This window comes from Lemur catta, chromosome 6 (genome assembly GCF_020740605.2).
Source record: "Lemur catta isolate mLemCat1 chromosome 6, mLemCat1.pri, whole genome shotgun sequence".
In the NCBI taxonomy this organism is placed as follows: Eukaryota; Metazoa; Chordata; class Mammalia; order Primates; family Lemuridae; genus Lemur; species Lemur catta.
In genome coordinates this window covers 20,434,404-20,455,717 of record NC_059133.1, presented here as the reverse complement: position 1 = coordinate 20,455,717, position 21,314 = coordinate 20,434,404, and the positions used below count along the sequence as shown (strand labels likewise).

The following is a 21,314-nucleotide window of genomic DNA, read 5'->3' as shown; positions in this document are numbered from 1 at the left end:
TTCTCATGGAAATGTTTTCCCTCTCAAGTAGAAACCTAGAAGAATGTTATAATATACATTTCCATTTCCATATTCATATTATATATGAGCATTCTTCTCACTATTTAATTAAAAACTAAGATTTTCATTATGCAAGTAGAAATTTATTTATCACTTATACAAAAAATATAACAGTATATCTAACACAAGGGCAGTGTCTTATACACCACAAGTGTTCAATAGGTGCTCATTGGATGGCTAAATAAAATAAATAAGACCAATTGAATCGTTTGATTTTAAACTAACATTGTTTTAGTGATGGCACACGACCACTATTTCTGAGAGAGGTAGTATAAAAATCATAAGTAAAATAACCCAAGCATACTGTTTCCTTATTTTCAGTGAGAAAGTAATCACTATGTACCACTTAAGCAAGTTAAATTTAATGGTTGTTTTAGAGAATTATTTAATATTCCAAATAGGTAACACATTTTACTTTCTCTTAGTGAAGTTTTCTTAAAAATTAGCAATTCTCTTAAATATACTGAAAACTGAAACACTTGAACCTCCATTACTATCACCAACAACAGCGTTAAATATTCAAGAGTCTTGATCAACCAGCCACTTAACAGATAAAATGTGGGGTAGGCAGCCTCTAAGATGGTCCCAATTGATCCCCAACTCATACTATTCAAATATTTGTGAAATTCTCTCCCCTAGAATGTGAGTTGAATTTGTTGAATAGCTTCTAAAAAATAAATACAGAAGAGATGAGATGTCACTTCCAGGAATAGGTTATAAAAATTAGCAGGCCATGGTGGCGCATGCCTGTAGTCCCAGCTACTCGGGAGGCTGAGGCAGGAGGATTGCTCGGGCCCAGGAGTTTGAGGTTGCTGTGAGCTAGGCTGACGCCACGGCACTCTAGCCAGGGTGACAGAGTGAGACTCTGCCTCAAAAAAATAAAAAAAAAAAGACTGTGGCTTCTGTCTTGTGTGTATCCTCTCACGCTCTCCCTCTCTCAGATCCTTTGCACTGAGGAAAGCAAGTAAGCACTTTGTGAACATCCTTATGGAAAGGCCAAGTGGCGTCATGGGGAAACTGAGGTCCTCAGTTCATCAGCCCACCGGAAACTGAAACTTGTCAACAACCAGGTGAATCAACTTGGAAGCGAATCTTACAGCCCCAGACAAGCCTCGAAATGACTGCAGTTCTGGCCAATAGCTTGACTGTAACTTCGCAAGAGACTCTCAGCCAGAGGCATCTAGTTAAGTGCCTCCTGGATTCCTGACCCAGTGAGATAATAAATGTTTGCCACAAGCAGCAATAGATGCCTAATATGGTGGATGTTTGACTCACATTTATAACACAGCCAACATGTTAGATGTTTGGGCTACAATAGTGAATAGACTTTCAGCCTTGTTTTGAAGGAGGTGATTACTTAATGGAAAATATAGAAGGGCAAATATGAATATAAAATTGTGTTATTTATGCTACATATCAAGCACTATGGGAGCAAGAAGAATGAGCCACTAACTGAATAAGGGGACCAGAGTACGGAGTTAAGTTATGGATAGAAAAAAAAAGTAAATTTAAAAAATGTCATCATAGCCTTGAGAAATGAGCACCATCAAGAACTCAAGGAGGGAGAAACATTCCAAGCAAAGAAAACAGAATATTCATGCAGAAGCATGAAAGAGCATTATGCCTTTGTGGAACCATAGATAGCTCAGCCTGGCTGAAGCACAGGATATGTGGAGAAGTGAATGGAAATGATGTTGGCAAGATAAAATATTAAGACGAAAGATGGAAAGGTGTATAAAAAGAAGAGAAAACAAAATTGGCTTTGTAAAGATTGAATTCTATTTAGAAAAAAAAGTCAGCCACATTGCTTTTCAAAAATCGCTTTCCTTGAGGCTATGATCAAATCCTACTCTCATCTATAAAAAGAAAGGATTACAATGCTACAGTCACCTTAAAATTTTCTCCTTGGAAGAGGCCACATTTGCCTGCTAAAGGGTGGAATGACTGACCAGCAACTTCAAGTTGATATTCAGTGTTTGATCAACTCCAGTCTGCAAACACTTTGGTCTTACCTACACCAGAAAAGTTCTTCTAAAGATTCAACAACTCTAGAGCTAAAAGGACATCAAAAAATCCAAGGTCTTAACTCAACTATGAAAAGCAGCCCAATGAACAGACTGGTGGGAGAGTGCACTCTCTCCCCTCATCCGATTATTCTTCTTGTGTCTTCCCCATCTTCAACCTATGGCAGGAAAAGGGTTTTTATTAATAGTAAAATAATTCATCAGAATTATGCTGCAATTGGTGAGCAAATTAGTAGGAGAAAAGTTTGTTTGTCTTATGGACTCTACTCTGAAGACTCTCAAGGATTTAGGGGAGATGTGGGAGTCATTGATAGTAGAATTTTATCTTCCTTCTCCCCTACAGGGCCAAGAATGAAAATTCCTTGGCCTTAACTAGCAAGATTTAATTAGAATCCTAGAGAAATGCACAGTAAAGAAAATGAAAAAGGGAGGCCAGAGGAGTTGGGTTCCTCCCAAGGCTGTAAGCAAGTGGAGAAAATAAAAGAATTAAAATGTCTTGCACTACATTGGCGATTCATGGAATCTCCTGATTTGCTAATGCATTTGTTGAATTGCATTGAATTTGTTCAATTTGCTAATGCATTTGTTCAATATTGTCTGTGGCTGCTTTTGTGCTACCACAGCAGAGCAATTGAATTTGCTTCAATTTTTACCCACATTTTTGTTCTCTAGGTTCTATTTGTTTTGAGTCCCATTTTGGGTTTTATGCTTTTTTCCCTTTGATCTTGACAACAAATTCTTTTCTCTGCTTTTACTCTCAGTGGTCTTTTGTATTCATCTTCTGTATCTTTCTGCTCATTCCAAAATGATGTAAACTCCTAACCTGACCAGCCACACTCCAGCACTAGCCTGCCAGGCTAGAACCCCGACTAAGTAGGCACTGACTCCTCACCAAGGGAAGTTAGAAAAAAACTTGTTTAAATCCCAGACAAAAGTATTATAGTAGTTGGAGGTGAAATGACATTCGTTCTTCCATATTACAGAGTTAAATTCTAGTAATAGTCTTCCACATCCAAGTAAAAATAAGTCTAATACCATCGGACTCTGCTATAGCCTTTAATAACTCATATCTATCATTTATGAACTTTTGCTTACTCTTAAATTTATCAAAGCATTAGCACATGTCTCCCAATCTTGCTTTCTAATCTAAGTCTACCATCTCTTGCAAACCTTTAGTTTCTTTGTTGATGTTTAATCAATCACTTAAGCCCAGAAATGTTTTGATTTCTACTCATGTGATCTTTGCCTTAACTCTATTCATATTCCATGTCTAGGGCTAACCCATGTACTTCAATAGGAATAGTGACTACTTAATATAGACAACTAATCTCTAAAAACTCATTCTTCCCTCATTTACACTACATCTATTGTTCAATTTCCCTGAGACCTCTAATCCTTTCATCCATCTAATTTCATCCAACCCATCAACTCCTTTCTGTATTCATGTGTTTACTTATTCAGTTTAAACACAATGGTTCATCACTGAATAACTCTCTTGCCAATAATTACAGTCACTCTTGTTCTTTCACCCCACACACTGAGCAAAACCCTATTCCTATTTGCAGTTGACACTTTAATGTGCCACCTAGATTCAACTTCTGATCTGAAAGATTTGATCCCCTTGCTGTTTGAAGCGTTGCTGGCAGATAGTCTTCAGGTGTCAACTTTCTTTTGGAATTGGCTCAGCTGCAGAGAACCAATGGACACAAAGGTCGTGTCCTATCACCAACTTGACATGACTTTGGAGGGTTCCCCCAGCTCCAGAGTTCCCTGGGAAGGCTTTGGATGGATACACTGAGATTACATCATAGCCCAACCTCTCCTGATGCCCTTTCTTCTTCCCTTCAATAAGTGTTGCCTTCAAGAGCACTCGGCAAGTCTCCTGGATGCTACCCTCCATCTCAAAGTCAGCTTCCTGGTGAATCCATTCTGGATTTAACCCAATCCAATGGCTCTCAGTGGCCCCTTTTACATTTTTTTTAAATAATTAGGTACTAATCAGTAAAAGAAAAACCATACAACTGGTACAATTAATGCTATCAAATGTTTGATATGCCCTCACAAATCACTCATGTGATGAAAAAAATATGCTGATAGAAAACTGGACCAAAAACTACCACCACCACTCACAACAACAATACACATAAAAAGGTACAAGAAAAGTACAAATCAATGTATAAAGCTTTTGGCTCAACTGCTCAAGCCTTTGTATAGGAGGTATGGATAGCAGACAATCTTCTGGTTTTAATTAATGTGAAAACAAAATATTGCCAAAGCTAAATATTCAAACAGCATAATGCGGTATACAATGATAAATGAGCCTGATTCTGTCATAAGATTCCACACCAGGCTCCCAGTTTGTTGTGGGTTCTTCCAGGAATTCACAGGGAAAAAAAGAGGAAAGTTATGTGAATTCATCTGTGTGTATGTGTATCATACATCATTTTCTTATACAAATGCAAGCATATGTATTATGATAATAGTTTGAGTTAGTCTTATCCGAGCTCTGTTTTATGTCCCTACCCTATTTCCCTTTTTTCTATCTTGACTTCTGATTTTTGATAGGAAGCTGGATGTTTCCACATTAATCGATCAGTTAACTGAGCTGCAGGTAACATAAAACTCCCCTTTAGCCAGCTGAAGCAATGAGGACACTGATTATTCCACATAACAGGAAGTCTAGAATCAAGGTGGCTCCCAGTGCCAAACATCAGGGCTCTGGCTCCTTTTCTATGTGGCTCTTTCAGTTCTGCCCTCCTCTGTGTGATGCCGGACCCCTGGCTGGGAAAAGCCGGTTGCAGAAGCTCCCAACACCGATCAGACAAGATAATAAAAAAAGCAGATTAAGCCAGGGCACTTGGGAGTGGCTGTCCTGCCTCTGACAGAGCACCTATTACACCCATGCTTCCACGGAGCTTGTGGCTCACTCCTTTCCCTTTAAAAAGCTGAAGCAAGTGCTTTTGTGTGCCCCGAGGACAAAAGCTACCACCTCTGCTGAGGGAGGGAGGGGCTGGCAGTCATCAGCCCAAGCTGTCTCTTCTGGGAGTAGCCTACACTCCCTGGAGGTAAGTCCCTGGCACCCCCGCACCCACCCTGCTGGAGCATTTCAACCAGAACCCCCAGCCAGTCTGGTAGCCCTGCACACAGCAGGTTTAGCTGCTTCCACCACATCTGCTTCAGGTGTGTCAGGGTGGCAGCTGGGAATCTGGGCACTTTTGTGCCCCCAGAGAACTGACTCAAATTGCCAGCAACATCATAGTAAGTACACACCTGCATGAGACCAAAGGCAGTGTACCTCTCCTCTCTACATTGAGCAGCACATTTTCTGACAGAGGATAACAGGTGAACTGCAAAGCTCTCTGTTTTGAGCTGAGGGAAGAAGTCCCAGATGAGAAGGAACCAGCATAAAAACTGTGGCAATACGAAAAAACAGGCTCTTTTGACAATCCAAAGTATCACACTAGCTCCCCAGTAATAGAATCCAACCAAAAGGAACTTTCTGAGCTGTGAGATACGGAATTCAAAATATAGATTGCAAGCAAACTCAATGGGATCAATGAAAAAGTTGAAAACCAACACAAAGAAACTAACTAACTAAATAAATAAATAAATTTAGGACATGAATAAAAATTCACTAAAGAGATAGAAAAAAAAACAGAACTTCTGGAAACAAGAGAGTCATTTAGGGAATTTCAAATGATAGTGGAAAGTCTTAACAACAGAATACACCCTGCAGAAGAAATAAGGGACATATTAGTCTTTTGCTTTAAAAGTAAAAAAAAAAAAAAAAAAAATCTGGATTTTTGAACTAACACAGCAGGAATACCACATGTTGTGATAGAAACTAATTTTTTTACATCTAGTTGAAATTCTTATTTCACTGATGTAAAATATTTTAAAATCAGGTAAAAATCTATTTCATGAATTCAATTATTTAGGTTATAAATTTATAACTCTATTTTTTGCAAATTTGAAAATTCTTTGAGACAGAGTGTACCCAAAGCATAAATTAGGCAGTGCCTCATATCTCATGACTTACCTATAGCTAATGAAAAATACCTGCAATTTAAAAAAATGGAATCAATTAACATTTAACAGTATTAGGAAGATCCTTGTATTCTATGAGAAATTGTTTGGTGGCTTAATTGAAGAACTTTCACTTTTGGTAAAATATCTTTACTAGTTTTTTCTTCATAATTTTCTAGCAAAATTTTCACTACTAAAAAAATTTCTTTTACTAGATCTCACCTAAAAATAGTTTGCCTTTTGTGCAAAAATCCAATCCATTTTATAGCTGGCCAAAATTACAGGCTCAAATCCTGATAAAAATTGTTTTAAAATGTTCTTTTGGACATGTAATTCTGATTTCAGGCAAATAATTTTCACCGATTCTTTTTTGATGGTTGAGAGCCATTTCTCACCAAATTTACTGTGTATTTGTTGAATATATCTCTTATTATTCTCCATTTGATTATATGTAAAGTTTTGTTAAACAATGAACAGCCATTGTCCAACAAATATATAGATATAAATATCTCTATATAAATATCTATACATAAAAGGGTATATATTATGGTATATCTCTTTATCTCTTTTAATGTGTTTAGCCTCCAGTTATGTTTTGACTAATGCTGTCACTTCAATACCTTTCTTTAGGTTGGTACTGTTTAATCTTTTTTATTTAAACTCCTTTTTTCCTTTCTACGTCACTTTGGTTTAGGTTTGACTCCTATAAAAGGCATATAGTAAGATTTTTAAAAATTGCAGGCAACATGATCACCTTTGTCTTTCATTAGTTATTTTCCAGTCTGTGTTTTTACTTTGCCATGCTTATTCTTTGCTTCACTTCTTTCTTCCAGAACTAGCGATATTTTAACTAATAAATATTCCTTTATTTTTTTATTTCCCGTTACTGGTTTGGAAGATATAAATTATGTGCCTAGTTTTTAGTGGTTTCTCTCAAATTTTTACCAAAAATGTTTTTAAAAATATCAAAAGTCATTAAGTATCTTAGATTCTCTAGTTCTCTAGTGTACCTTACTGAACACAACCTCTATCTTCCTTGTTTTTATTGTCTGGAAATTTAATGTGCCCTATCGCTTATTCTCAGCAGTGGGCCTGACTTCTGGCTCTAAGCTCAAGGAAGCTCTTTGAGACCCCATTACCTTTTAGGATGCAATGTCTCTACTGCTCTGCCCACTTAGCCAAGTCACCAGCTGGACTGCCATTTAGGTCCCACTTTCTATTTTGTGTTTCTGATCCAGTTGAGCATGAGATACATTGTTTTTCAGCACAACTAGAGTTTATAACTTTCTATTTTCTATTTTATCCTTCATTATTGTTTTGATGCATTGGGTGGGAGGAAATAGGGGAAGAGCTGCTTTAACAAAAATTTGACAGATCTTGCCAAGTTGACAGAGCATGTTATCTTCTATAATAAGAAAAATGTTTAAATTAATTTAAAAATGAATACAGTACAAATGTATATACACCAAATGTTCACATTTATATAAAAACTATGCACAGCAAAAAAAAAAAAAAGCAAATGAAATATACTAGAATGTTAACATTAGTTGCTCTGATATGTACGGATAAGTATGATATGGAAAAAGCACTTTTTATCCTTTTAACTTTCTATACACTGAACAAAATTACTAAAATAATGTATTCAATTTTATGAGAATGTGAGAAATTTTTTAAAAAGCTACTAGAAGAAAAATAAGCATTATATTAGTAGCTATGCAAAAAATTAAAAAATACCAATCCAACGGGATTTCCTAAGGGAAACCATTAGTTAAAACATATTTAAAATGAGCTCATAGTTTCAGAAAGACTCTATGTCTCAGAATTTAGGCAAATCACTCTTTTACACATTTGGTTGGAGTAACTAAAGTATGCTTCAGTTGAAATGCTGATTCCAGCTCCTCATAGATGCCTGTGACTTCATGTCAGCTTACTTTCAAAAGGAACAGAAAGGTCAGCTGGTTCACTACTCTTGACATGTTTATGGCACAGATTTTAGCATTCTATTATTCTCTTTAAATTTCCTCTGTGCACAGATGAAAGACACAGAAGATACTAGGTGATTATTTGGTAACAAATTGGATGGTTCTATGGAAATTAAAAGCATAGAAAAACCTATGGGATTAAATGGTACCTGCAGTTTTTCTTTGGGTTCTGTGTACCAATAGAAGAGGATCTCCCACGGAGAATGAGTGTGGCCAAGTTTGATAGTAAAACACACAGCTCTGGATGTAATAATGGTCTACTTGAGCCTTCTCGACTCTCAGTATCTAGAATGCTTTAAGCTTTTATTTTGCAATGTATTGTAGATAAAATTCTCCTGTTATGTTATGTTTAATATTTCTTCTTTTTCTTTGTGTCTTACACACCTATGGGACCTGGAAAATAGTAAATCCCCAATAAATGCTTGTGGAACAAATGAATGAATGAATGAATAGATGGGTGAATGAACGAATGATATTATGAAAAGGGACAGTCTGAACCGTAAAAGTGAGCACTGGGGAAGAGCTATGAATAATACAGTGAGAGTTACACAGTGATTTCTCAATGTCAGATTTGCTTTTGAATTCCCATCTCTTTCAACAAACTGTTCATCTATTCTACTGTAGTTTCCTCAACTGCAAGATGACATATGATGATAAATGTGATGAAATGATAGATCTGGAGATATTTTGTGTATTAATTATTGACTGATATTAAATGATGAAATTACTTTTAATTCTCTGTTTTTCTAAACTATTAAAGCCTCGTCTGTTAATACCACAAAGTAATACCTAAAAATAAGCTATTTTTATCTTTTCCATGTTTTTATAAATTGCCTCTGAAAAAACAATGGAAAACAATCTATTATAAGTGTCTTATTTGGGTATTCTAATGTAAATATAAAAAATGCAATGTACTATAAAATCTAGAATAACATATAATTAATATAAAATTGTTACTTTTTAAATGTATAGTGTAACTGTAGTTATGTGTCAGTTAATTTTTTAATGTTACTTAGGGTGCAGGAGTACCTAAAAGAGAACTGATAGTCTTAGTATAATAAATATTACATGAATAGTATAGTATCTATGGAAAAGAATATAAAATCAATTAGTGAGCCTGCAGTAGATGCATTCAGATGCATCTAGGCAATGTAGGGAGGGGGACAAAGGTGTTAAATACAGAACAAGAAGCATTATATAAGATTTCTGTAAGATTATGTTTTCAGTATAAAACTATTTCCAATTTAATGCTGTGTGTAGCAGCTGCTAAACAGAACAAAATTACTAAGAGTGATTCCATGAAGCAACAGCTTAATCATTAGAATGGACTGAAATTACACCACTGTGAATTCCCATAGCTATAATGATACTGCCTCTTTTAGGAGCATTGAAATATCTCTTATCAAGGTTTCAACCACATACGAAAGAAGATAATCTACATTAAAACATTATTAAGTATAAGCAAAAATAGTAGTTAAAAACCTGCATCTTTAATAGATGAAGGGTCATTGCAGAAATTTCAGGGGAGTGATGCAATCATAGTTGTGATTTTAAAGATTACTTTGGCTGCAATGTGAACAATAAATTCAAGAAAGGCAAATACATCAACAGGAGGTTATTAAAGTAATACAGAAGAATGACTGGTGATGACAAAGATTCAGAGAGTCAGATAACTTTGAGGGATAGAGAGCAAATTATAGAATTACGCTCATCCTACTACTCATTTCAGTTAAAAACCACAAGCCTGATGACAGACTGAACATGGGGGTGACAACACTCAGGGTGCTGTAGTCAGATGAACAATTAAGTCATTTGCTGAGATAAGGAACCTGGCATGAAGAACAGAGGGGGAAGACACGAGAGTTTAGCTCTGGATATGTTAGAGTCAAGGTACCTTTGGGACATGTAGGTGGAGACATTGAATAGACAGTGGATAGATGGATGGATGGATGGATGATAGAAGGATAGATGGATGGATGGGTGATGGATGGATGATGGATGGAGGATGGAGGGAGGATGGATGGATGGACTTGGAGTTAAGAGAAATGGCCTGGACTAGAGAGAAATATTCAGGAGTCTTCAGCATGTTGATTATAACAGAAGCCATATATAATCAAGATAACTTGGGAAGAGAAAAAAGTAAAAAGAATAGGTAAGAATTTTTCTGAGCCTTAAGGTAGTCCCAATTTTTAGAGCTATGCAGAAAAATGTCAGCTGTCAATATAGAGAGGGGGCAGCATAACAAGATGAAAATCTGCCTTTGAAGGCAAAGGGAAGAAAGGGTGTCCAGATGGAGGTGTCACCAACCTGTGCTGAGATGTTAAGCAAAAATGAGGACTAAAAAATGTCCTTTGGGATTTTATGACATCAAGGTCATCAGTATCTTTAGAAAGCATATTTCAACAGAGTAGTGGGGAATGGAAACCTGACTAAGGTGGGCTGAGAAGTGACAAGGAAGAAAGAAAATGGACACACTGAGAGTTTGGGGATAAAGAGAGAACAGTACCTGAGTCATCAAGTGGAGTCAAGAAACTTTTTACTTGTTGTTTAGTTACTGCTTTTATTGTTAGTTGTTGTTATTGTCTTTCAAATGAGAAGGACTTCAGCAGATTTAAAGGTTTATGTGCATGATCCAGTAGAATAGGACAATGAAAAATACAGGAGAGAGAAAGAAGGAATGCAGGGGTGAAATGCCTGAGAAGGCAGAGTTCTGGAACGCAGAGGATGGAGCCAATCTTGGACAGGAGGAGGAAAATCCCTCTATTTTAACAGGAGGCAGGAGCAAGAAGATGGATAAAAGACAGTTGTGTTTATACACTTAGTGGAGAATGTTAACAAAGTTCCATCTGATAGCTTCTCTTTTCTTTATGAATTAAAATATACGAGGCCATCTGCTGAGAGTGAAAGACAAGGTAGGAAAAGTATCTGAGGTTTGCAGAGAGTCACAGAAAGCGAGAATGGAATGTGAAGGAGTGTGGGAAGTCCACTTGAATTTGATGAGCATGAATTTGTGAATTAATGAATGTTTACCTCATTATTATACATTCTCTGACATTACAGGAGAAATTCCCCAACAGATGTGATGCACATCATAAAAAACCTCAATGCCCACAACATCAATTTAACAAGAGTTCATTGTATTTTTAGAAATCCCATTAGTCTGCTATTCACGTTATTCACACACAGTGCAAGTAAAATTGATTTGATTGGAGAAAGAGTATAATATTCTTTGCTTAGAATTTTCTTTTTCCAAATATAACAAACTTCCACCAATTTGAGCTAATTGAGATGATTACATTTTCAAATTAGTAAACTGTCTACATGGATGGAGGACACGGTTAATTTACCAGGATTTTAGTTCAGGTACTGCTGTTCCAATATTCTCTCTTTGCCCCTCCATAAACTAGCACCGGGTTACAAATTCACCATGTAGATAGCTGCTTTGATAAATGGCTAAGACAGCACCAAGCACAGAACAAATGCCAAATAATTAATTACTTGTGTGATAAAAATGGTCTTATCAGTAAGGCCAGTAATTTGTATGTAAAAGAATACTTCCAAGGGGCTCGAAAATAGTTTGCTCTCTTAAATGAGTTAAACATACCCACAGAAACCATGTTGACATTACCCACTTGCTTAGCATAGATAAACATTTGTTCTAGTCCAGTCTGAATTCTTTTAATTTCAAAATTTTGGCATTAGAATTAAGGAAGCTTTACCATTTCAAAAAATATTTGGATATAAACAAGTGACAGAATCACCCTCACATTCCTGCCTATTTCAGATGTTGGGGGAGGTGGAGTGGAGTGTGGAGGATTATTCTACAGATGACATTTCCATTTCAGGTTAACCACAGTCCAATAAGCACATGAGCAAATTGAACAGAGGTAAGCAAGACCCACACTATCCAGGCATGCAGCTAATGAGTGTGCCTTTTTCACCAGAGATCATCTATTCTCTTTCAACAGGACTGGAGACAGACTTCACTGATATTGTTGTAAATTTCTCATTAATCAAAATGGATTTTTGGGCATCTATAGTGCGCAAAGCCTGTACTAAGTGATTCAAAATAACAGGTTGCCTAGTTACCATAAAATGGAAGAATTCCCCTGGCAAGGTTAAAATTAAGGGAAAGGGAGACTTAAAAAAATTATCTTTGATGGCATATGACTATTTCATAAAGGCTTTTACTGCCATTGTAGTCATTTTCTTTTAAAGATAATATTCATTTATTCATGTAATTATTCATTCATTTATACAACTGAGTCACCACTATGATTACACATGGTCCTTTGCTTGATGCTATAAGAGAAACAAATAGGATTCAATATTGGCTGCAAAGACATGAGTCTTAGAAAATTTGCCAAGCAAGTACTGGACTACTCTTGATCTTTACTTAACGAGCCCAGTACTAGAGCAATAATACCATTCTTCATTCCATATGAAATCTGTAGTCATGGAGGCATTAGTAAAATGTTCCTTAGAAAAAGTATCCCTCATTTATTTCTTGGTTGAAATGAAATCTTGCTGAATATAGATCAACTAATAAGTTGCTTTCATACTTAAATTGTGGATATGATGATTTTTTTCTTGTGGTCAAGATGAGACCTATTTTACACTAGCTCATCTAGTTAATACACACAAGAAGAGACCACAGAAAGGGAACTTCACTATGACTTCCTAAGAAAATCTGTATTGTATATACATGCATGGCATTGTCAGTCACAACCCAGACCCTCAGCTGCTTAGCCTCTGAGATAAGCAGGCCAGGCTAGTTCTGGTCTGTATGCACAGACCCAGGCATTCTTGTCAGCATCTCCCTACTATGCATTGAATTTGTGTGCTGAGTTCTAGTCCCTATATTGGTTTCCCAGGGCTGCTGTAACAAAGCACAATCATCCTCCAGTATCCCTGGGCGACTGGGTCCAGGACCTCCCAAGGATACCAAAGTCCATGGACACTTAAGTCTCTTCTATAAAATGGTGTAGTATTTGCATATAACCTATATATCCTCCCCTATACTTCAAATCATCTCTAGATTATTTATAATATACATAGTTGTTACACTGTATTGTATAGAGAATAATGACATGAAAATAGTATGTACATTTTCAGTACAGACACAACCATCCATTAGTTCCTTCTAAGGGCTGTGAGGGAGAATCTGTTCCAGGCATCTCTCCCTGGCTTGTAGCTGGCTGTCTTTTCTCTGTCTCTTCACATTGTCTTCCCTCTATGTGTGTCTGTCTCTGGGTCCAAATTTTCCTTTTATAAGGACACCAGTCATGTTGGATTAGGGCCCTCTTAATGACTTGACTTTATCTTGGTTACTTCCATAAAGACTCTATCACCAAATTCTCTAAATAGGATCATATTCTAAGGTACTAGGGTTGGGATTCCAACCTTTCTTTTTGAGGGTAGGGCGAGGGAGTACACAATTCAACTCATAAAGGTCCATCTCTAGACCTGGTCATCCCTCAATCTCTCTCCCTCAATATTTCCCTCTCACTCTCTCTCTCTTTCTCTGTTGCCAGGAAAGCTTCCAAGCACAGTTCCTCTGTAGAGTAGTAATCCCCATTTTGTCTGTGAACCTAAGCCATGTTATTCAACACAGTTAACCTAAAGCTAGGTTATGGAATGCATTCCCTGAGATATGATTCTTTCATTTCCTTGCCTACTTATTCTCCAACTGTCAGTATCCCCAAGAGGAGAAGAGATGAGCTTCGCTCCTACACACCCCTCAGCTTTGTTTCTTCTTCCCCTTCTTTGCCAACATTGCCTTTGTCCCAGCCACCAACGTTTCTTGCTGAGATTGCACACGAATCTGCTAATTAATCTTCCTGCTTCCAACCTCATCTCTGTCCAATTTATATTCCACATTGCTTGCAGAGACATCATTCTAAAGCAAAAACGTGATCATGCCACATCTCTGCTTCAGGTCTGTCAGTGGTTCACTTCTGCTGTCAGATGAAATCCAAACTTCTGTATATCACTTCTCATTCTTTATGCCTTCTGCCCCGGTAGCATTCTGTGCTCCAACCATGCTAAGTGGGCATAGCCTCTGAACACGCTCTGTTTGTCCACCCCTCTGGATCTCTGCACACACTGTCCCTTGCCTGGAGTGCTATACAGCTCCCATTCACCCATTGAACTCTTCCTTCCTTGAGGCTGAGATCAGGCAGCATCTTCTCCAGCAAGCTCTCATTCTCATCCCTCCCCTTCTACCCTCTTGGGGTACCTTATGCTTACCTCACTCACTGCACTTATTATCCTTAATTCTAATACATTCTAAGCTCCTAAATGTCCAGACTAGGACCTTTCACTCTGTTTCTTCTGCAACATTCCAGCACAATGCCTAGAACAATAGAGGTACTCAATAAATAAATGTTTATTGAATGGATCAGGAACTGTAGGATAGTTACTCACCCAGTTCAATTTGAGGGCCTCTAAAAGATTCATGTGCATGAAGAAATGTCTCCACATCTGTAAATCCTACCTTTAGGCAATAAAGGACTTAGCAGTAAAGTGAATACATGGTAACTCCAACAGAGATCAGTAACTTCCTAAAGTTCATCAGCTTAGTTGGCCCTAAGGCAGAAATGCAGAGCTAGGTATGAGTCATAAGGGACTAGTCACAGCAATATGAGAGACTTGGAAGTAATAAGATTGATACAAAACCTGAGCGATGGGTCGATGAAATCAACAGAGGAAAAACGCAAATTCTTTCCTCACCCAGCCAGAAAAGAGACAGTTATGTTGATGCTCTCTTCTACCTACTATGGTGTGTATGGAGGGCAATACCGTGGGGTTCACTTGCTAAGGTTCCAGATAAAATTGAACAGATACTGCTCTGATCAATATATATCCCTATTTCCATAATTTAGAAAACATCATACAAAACTTCCATTTTAATTCTGGACTCCCTCATCCCTAGAATTCACAATCACAGCCCAAAGTGCAAAGACTGCCAATCATTATTAATTAAGCCTGGGTCAACTGAGCAAACTGGCTTCTTCTATACTAAATCCAAGTGATTAAACACAATTGGGGAATATCGTATATCCATGTAAGTTAACTCTTACCCACTTAAACAACAACAACAACAAAACAACTCAGGCATTGCAGGAGTCTATATTTTCCAAAAGTGCCTGCAAGAGTATCTTCTTGCTGGGTGCAGTGGCTCAAGCCTGTAATCCCAGCACATTGGGAGGCCAGAGTGGGAGGATTGCATGAAGCTGGGAGTTCCAGACCAGCCCAGACAACGTAGCAAGACCTCATCTCTACAAAAAAAATTCAAAAATTAGCTGAGTGTGATGGCACATGCCTATAGTCCTACATACTTGGGAGGCTGAGGTGGGAGGATCACTTCAGCCCAGGAGTTTGAGGTTACAGTGAGCTATGATCACACCATGGCACCCCAACAAGACCCTGTCTCTAAATAAATCTTTAATATTTTTTAAAAAGAATATCTTGTGATAATGTGACTTCAGTTAACACTCTCCAATCAAGGGGAGGAAGGAATTAAATTCCCTCCACTTAGATATAGGCAGTCTCTTGACTAAAACAGCAGTGATGCTGCCTTCCAAGGATAAGTCATAAAGGTAATGCAGCTGCCACCTCATTCTCTTAGGATGTTGCCCTTAGAATCCCATTACATACCATGAGAAAGCCCAAGCAGGCTATGCCAGCCATATGAGTAAGAAGCTTGACAGTACATCCTCCAGCACCTAGTCAAGTTGCCCCAGATAACACCACTTGGAACAGAGACAAGTTCTCCCTGCAGAGCCCTCCCCAAATTACACATTTTTTAAAAAAAATGACTTGCTGTTTTAACTCACTAAATTTTGAGGTGGTTTGTTAGCAGCAACAATAACCAGAATAGATTTTCATAGTCAGAAATGAGGTGCCGCCAGAATGAAAACTTAAAACAAGTGGCATGAGCACTGAGACTGGGCAACAGGCAGAAGCTGGAAAAGCCTCCAAGCCAGTGACTGTGAAAGCCAAAATAAAGGGCCAAGGAGAAGATTTGTGGAAGCCTAAAGAGCTATGAGAAAGCAGTTGGTGAGAACGTAAAAGAAAGAAAATGTAATTGGAAACTGAAAACAAGGACTCTTTTCTCTCTGCAGTCTTTTTCTTAGATGTGATTATTTACCCATCACAAAATCTAAGACTCACTCTCTCTCTGTGCATGCACAAAGAGGAGATCATGTGAGCACACAATGAGAGGACAGCCTTCTACGAGCCAGGAACAGGATCCTCACCAGAACCTGACTATGCTGGTGCCCTGCAGATTTCCAGCCTCCAGAATGATAAGATAATAAAAATGATACAGCTTCCACCTGGTTCTTTTGGGATGTTTACTTTCAGAATATGCCAGGAAACCCAGGCAGTCCATGAAGAGGACAAAAGGCCCCTAGCCTATGGCCTTAGCCAAGTTCTCAGTTTATAGCCAATATCAACCTGCCAGTCATGTGAGTAGACTATCTTAAAAGTGGTCCTCTACTCCTCAGTTGAGCAATCCCAGCTCAAGTGATATAGCACAGACAATCAGTTTCTGACAAATGAAACCTGCCAAACCTGTAGATATGTGAGCAAAATAAATGACTGGTGTCAGTAAGTTTCTGGGTGGCTTGTTATTAGCAATAGATAACTAATACAGGCTTCATCTCCTTTATAAAGTCTATTACTTTAAATTCATGGATTGACATTTTTTTGGACCCTCTAGGTGATGTGAATTCTGGTTGTAAATGTGTAAGAAGGCCAGTTTGTTGTAACAACTCCTCAGGAATTTCCCCCCCTTGTTCTGCTCGCAACAAATCATCTTTCCTTGCAGTTCCTTTGGGGTGGGAGATATGGAACAGGATTATTTCTGATTCCTGTGGGGGCATAGCCCTGGAAATCCCAGATCTAAGCGAGAAAAATTTTATATTACACTCCCCACACTGGATAGGCACAGAAATCTGTTTTCTGTGTCCTAATCTGCAGAGGCCTTGAGCACCCAAGTTCAACAGCAGGTTTAGCAAATTCCCTCGGGAGAAAAGTAGCTTTAGAGCTGCAGTTGCTTCCTGCCCTCCCCAGTGTTTTAGCCTGATTATTTCTTACTAACCTACTGATAAAGAGAAGTTCCTAATTTAGATGTGATTCAATGTATATAATTTTCCTGTCAGCATTTTGATGCTTTTAAGAAGTTTTTATTTTCTATATTTTTATCCAGCCTTTTTATTTGTTTTCAGCGGGAGAGTTGATCTGAGCCTAATCAGCCTTGTTACCTGGGCCCATGTCTTTTTCATCTTTGTATCCTCAGCATTCGGAACCGTGCCTGGCAAATGTAGGAACTCAATTAATTTTTTAACTGCTTGATAAATAAAAAACTGTTTCTTACACTTTTTCCTTCCTTCTTCCATCATATTCCCCTACCCCCTATGCCCTAATTAAAGCTCCCTGACATTTTTGCATATATATTTCCTGCACTTTCCTAGTTTGACTGAGCATTCCCCATGAGTACACAATTTCTCTTATTACCTTTCTTATGGAAGAGTTCTCATTCTTATAGATTTTCCAAAGATTATGGCCAGCATTTTCATTCTTCATGACTGTTTCTGTGTTACTCATTATTCTTCTGCCTTTATCCAAAATATGCTGTTCATCTGAAGTTTATATTATCCTATTATGACATTCGTTTTCTGATTTTATTGCTGTCATATGTGGACTTCTACATATCTTTAGGGTTTCATCCCTTGCTTCACAATTTCTACTCCACCTGATCCCCTAATATAAGGCAGCATGTAGCATAGTGTTTAAGAACACAAGCTGGACAACTCAAGTTCAAGTCCCAAATCCATCTCTTATTAATATGTAACCTTGGGAGGCTACCTAATGTTTCAGTGCCTCAGTTTCCTCATCTGTAAAATGGATATAATGACATTAGAACCTCACGGCACTGTAAGAATTATATTAAATAATGCATATAAAATACTTAGAATGGTATCTGACATACAGTAAATGCTCTATAAATTCTAACTATTTCCATTACTATGCTCTTATCTTACCCTAAAAATCTTCCTTCTTCATTTTATGATGTATACAACACTCTAGCCTCAGTAATGCTCAAAAATCTGTTTGTTCACCTCTGCAAAATCCCCTAGCCTATTATCTACAATGGCTTTTCTGAATTTTTCTTTAATCTTTCTCAAGATCTAGCACTTCCCTTCCACCAATGACCTTTTATTTTACCCCAAAATTGAATCCATTTGGAAATACATATTTTATAATTTCTCTACATTCACAACCATGCTCTCCTCTCTCCATTATCTGGGGAAGCAATGCCTGCATTTTCTTTGACTAGCACAGTCTTAACTTCTACCCATTCTGTTGTTATCTTTTCATTCTTCATCTTCAATAGCTTGCTCCACAAGAAAATTCCACCAACTTCTAAACTTGACCAAGTCTTATTTATCCCAAAATAAACTAGCCATTTCCCTCTTGAACCTGCTTTCTTCTTATGTTACCTCCACCCCTCTTCTTCTAATCTTCTTGATAGGATAATCTGTACTCTCCACTCTGTTTCCTTATTCCCCATTTCCCACTGCCTTACTGTTAACTTCCAGAAATATGCTGTCACCACATTGCTTCTAAAATTTATTATTCAAAAGTAAGCAGCAATTGGATTGCTAAACCAAAAAAGGCCTCTCTTCAGAACTTTTCTTATGACTCCTTTGCAGGATTGAATATACTGACCCCTCACTTGAAACTCTCCTCCTTCATTAGCTTTCATGTAATTACCCTGCATTCTTTATCAAAGGAGGTGCTGAAGTCACGGAAAGCAAACAGAATGGTGTCAAAAATCCATTTTCAAGCACAGGCCCCACCACTTACTGATCTTAAATAAGCCACAGCTCCAATTTCCTTATCAGTAAAATGGAGATATTTGTCATGCTTTGTTCACTAGTTTATAAAGTGAATAAATAAAATAATGGATCTGGTAATGCCATAAAAGACATAAAATATTTAAAGTAGCTAAGTACATTTTGATAATGGACAGGATGCAGAAAAGTATATGAAAAGACTCTTGCTACCAAATCAGCTATGAAGTCCTGAAAGACCCAAAGCTTTATATCTGACTGAGAAGGTTTTTTACTATTAAAAGATTTAAGGAAGTTAAAAGAAAAGATACCAGGAAGTTAAGAAACTTAACATAAAAAAACCACTAATTTACCTGGACACATTTCAAAATGCAAAAATGATTATTGGGCGTACACTGAGGCACTTTCCTTTTGACAACATAGTGGACAATGAAAATATTAATGATGCATCTTCACATACATGCATGCAAATTGAATTGCTCCAATGGTAAGAAATATTACCAGTTCTTGGGGAAGGTGCCCTTGTGATTTCTAAGGAGCAAGGTTTCTTTGTAACAGCTGTGTCCATGAGATCACATAGAAAGTTCTCATTTTCTGAAGGAAATGTATCCAGAGAAGCAGATGGCACAATTTCCATAGTGTAATTTCTCTTCTTTGGATAGGACTCCTGAAAAGAAGAAAAAATTAAAACAGCTTTGTGATAAAGACACAGCCTCATTTTATTTATAACAACTAGAAAAGATAATTAGGCTCATCAGTTCTTCCAAAAGTGATTGAGAGCTGATGATTCATCTGTTTGAATAAGTCATACAATTGTGTAACCCCAATATCACCAGTGATATTTTTAGAAGGGTCCTTATAATTGAGTTCCTCTGAACTTCTTACTGAACTACTAAAAGTCTTGCCCCTTTTTTTTGTAATATATGTCTATAACCTAGCTGTGGTATAAACTGTCTTTAACTAATCAACAGTCGTTCACCAAGACTCTCCTGCTTTGCCTGCCTCGTGTAGATAGCCATAGCACTCAACTTTGGCCAGTTAGACACAGGGGGAGGTTGGCTGAAAGGCTTCAGGAAAAAATATTTTTCCCCACAGAAGAAGCTTGTAAGGAAGCTCTTCCAGAACCAAAGCCATCCCTAGGCTCCCCTCTATGGATGCAGTTTTGATATCTGGAGCTAGGGCAAGCATTTTGTGACCATAAGGCAAGAAGCCTAAGATCAAAAAAGTAAGAAGCCAAGAATGAAAACAGAAGGAGAAAAAGACTCTGGGACCCAGATGGTATCATAGAGTTGCTCAAATAGAGCCAGGATCAGTTTCTCCTGGCTTCTTAAGTAAATAATAATGTTCTTATAGTTCGAGCCATTACTAATTGGATTTTCTGTCATTCAGAGTTACAAATATTACTATCCAGCACACTACTATTCTTCTTTGTGAATACTGTTAACTGTTAACATTTTCGTTGTGAATACTGTTAATATACTAAGGTTACTCATTTCAGGTTAGGACAAAATTTAGGTCCAATTCTATCTATATTACTGATTCTTCAATATATTGTAAAATTGGAATTCATTTCATTTTAAAAGATCTTAATTTCTCATACATAAGGCATTAATTGGTCAACAAATGTTTATTGGGGATTTCTTTCTCTCTCCATATATATGTGTGTGTGTGTGTGTGTGCGCGCGCACGCGTGTGTATGTATGTATGTGTGTGTGTGTGTGTGTGTGTGTGTGTGTATAACTATGCTAAGTGCTGGAGATTTTTAAAAACTTGTAAGATACAATCCTTGCTCTCAGAAAGTTCATAGTCTGATGAAGAAGACAGAATATCTGCATGATGAATTTCACAATCAATCATGTTGTATTTCTGATACAGATGTTCCTCAACTTACAATGGGGCTATGTCCCAAAAAACTCATTGTGAGTTGAAAATATCATAAGCCAAAAATGTATTTGATACACCTAACCTACCAAACATCGTAGCTGAGCTTTGTCTACCTTGAGTGCACTGAGAACACTTGCATTAGCGTTCTGGCAACACAGTACACTGTAGAGAGAGCGTCAGTTATTCACCCTTGTGATGCTGTGGCTGCCTGGGAGCTGCGGCTCACTGCCACTGCCCAGAGCCACGAGAGACCATCTAGCACAGGGCATATCTCTAACCCAGGAAAAGATAAAAACTAAAAATTCAAAGTACTATTTCTACTGAATGTGTATCACTTTCACACCATCAGAAAGTCAAAATACTTCACTATTGAGAAAAAGACAAATAAGAAAGTCAAAACCATTGGCGCAAACTATCATGAGTCTGGGACTGTCTGTCCTTGTTACTTTTATGAAGTATACTTTACTACTGAGAAA

General features: G+C 37.5%; 1 protein-coding gene across 6 annotated transcripts in view; it reads right to left on the bottom strand.

Moving 5' to 3' along the window:
• ANKS1B (ankyrin repeat and sterile alpha motif domain containing 1B) overlaps positions 1 to 21,314 on the bottom strand; it is a 950,573-nt gene that overhangs the window by 593,148 nt on the left and 336,111 nt on the right. For all 6 annotated transcript variants that reach the window (XM_045553160.1, XM_045553161.1, XM_045553163.1 and 3 more), the window contains exon 10: positions 19,456 to 19,621. In XM_045553160.1, coding sequence (XP_045409116.1) covers positions 19,456 to 19,621 — 166 coding nt within the window. The remainder of the gene's footprint in view (positions 1 to 19,455; positions 19,622 to 21,314) is intronic.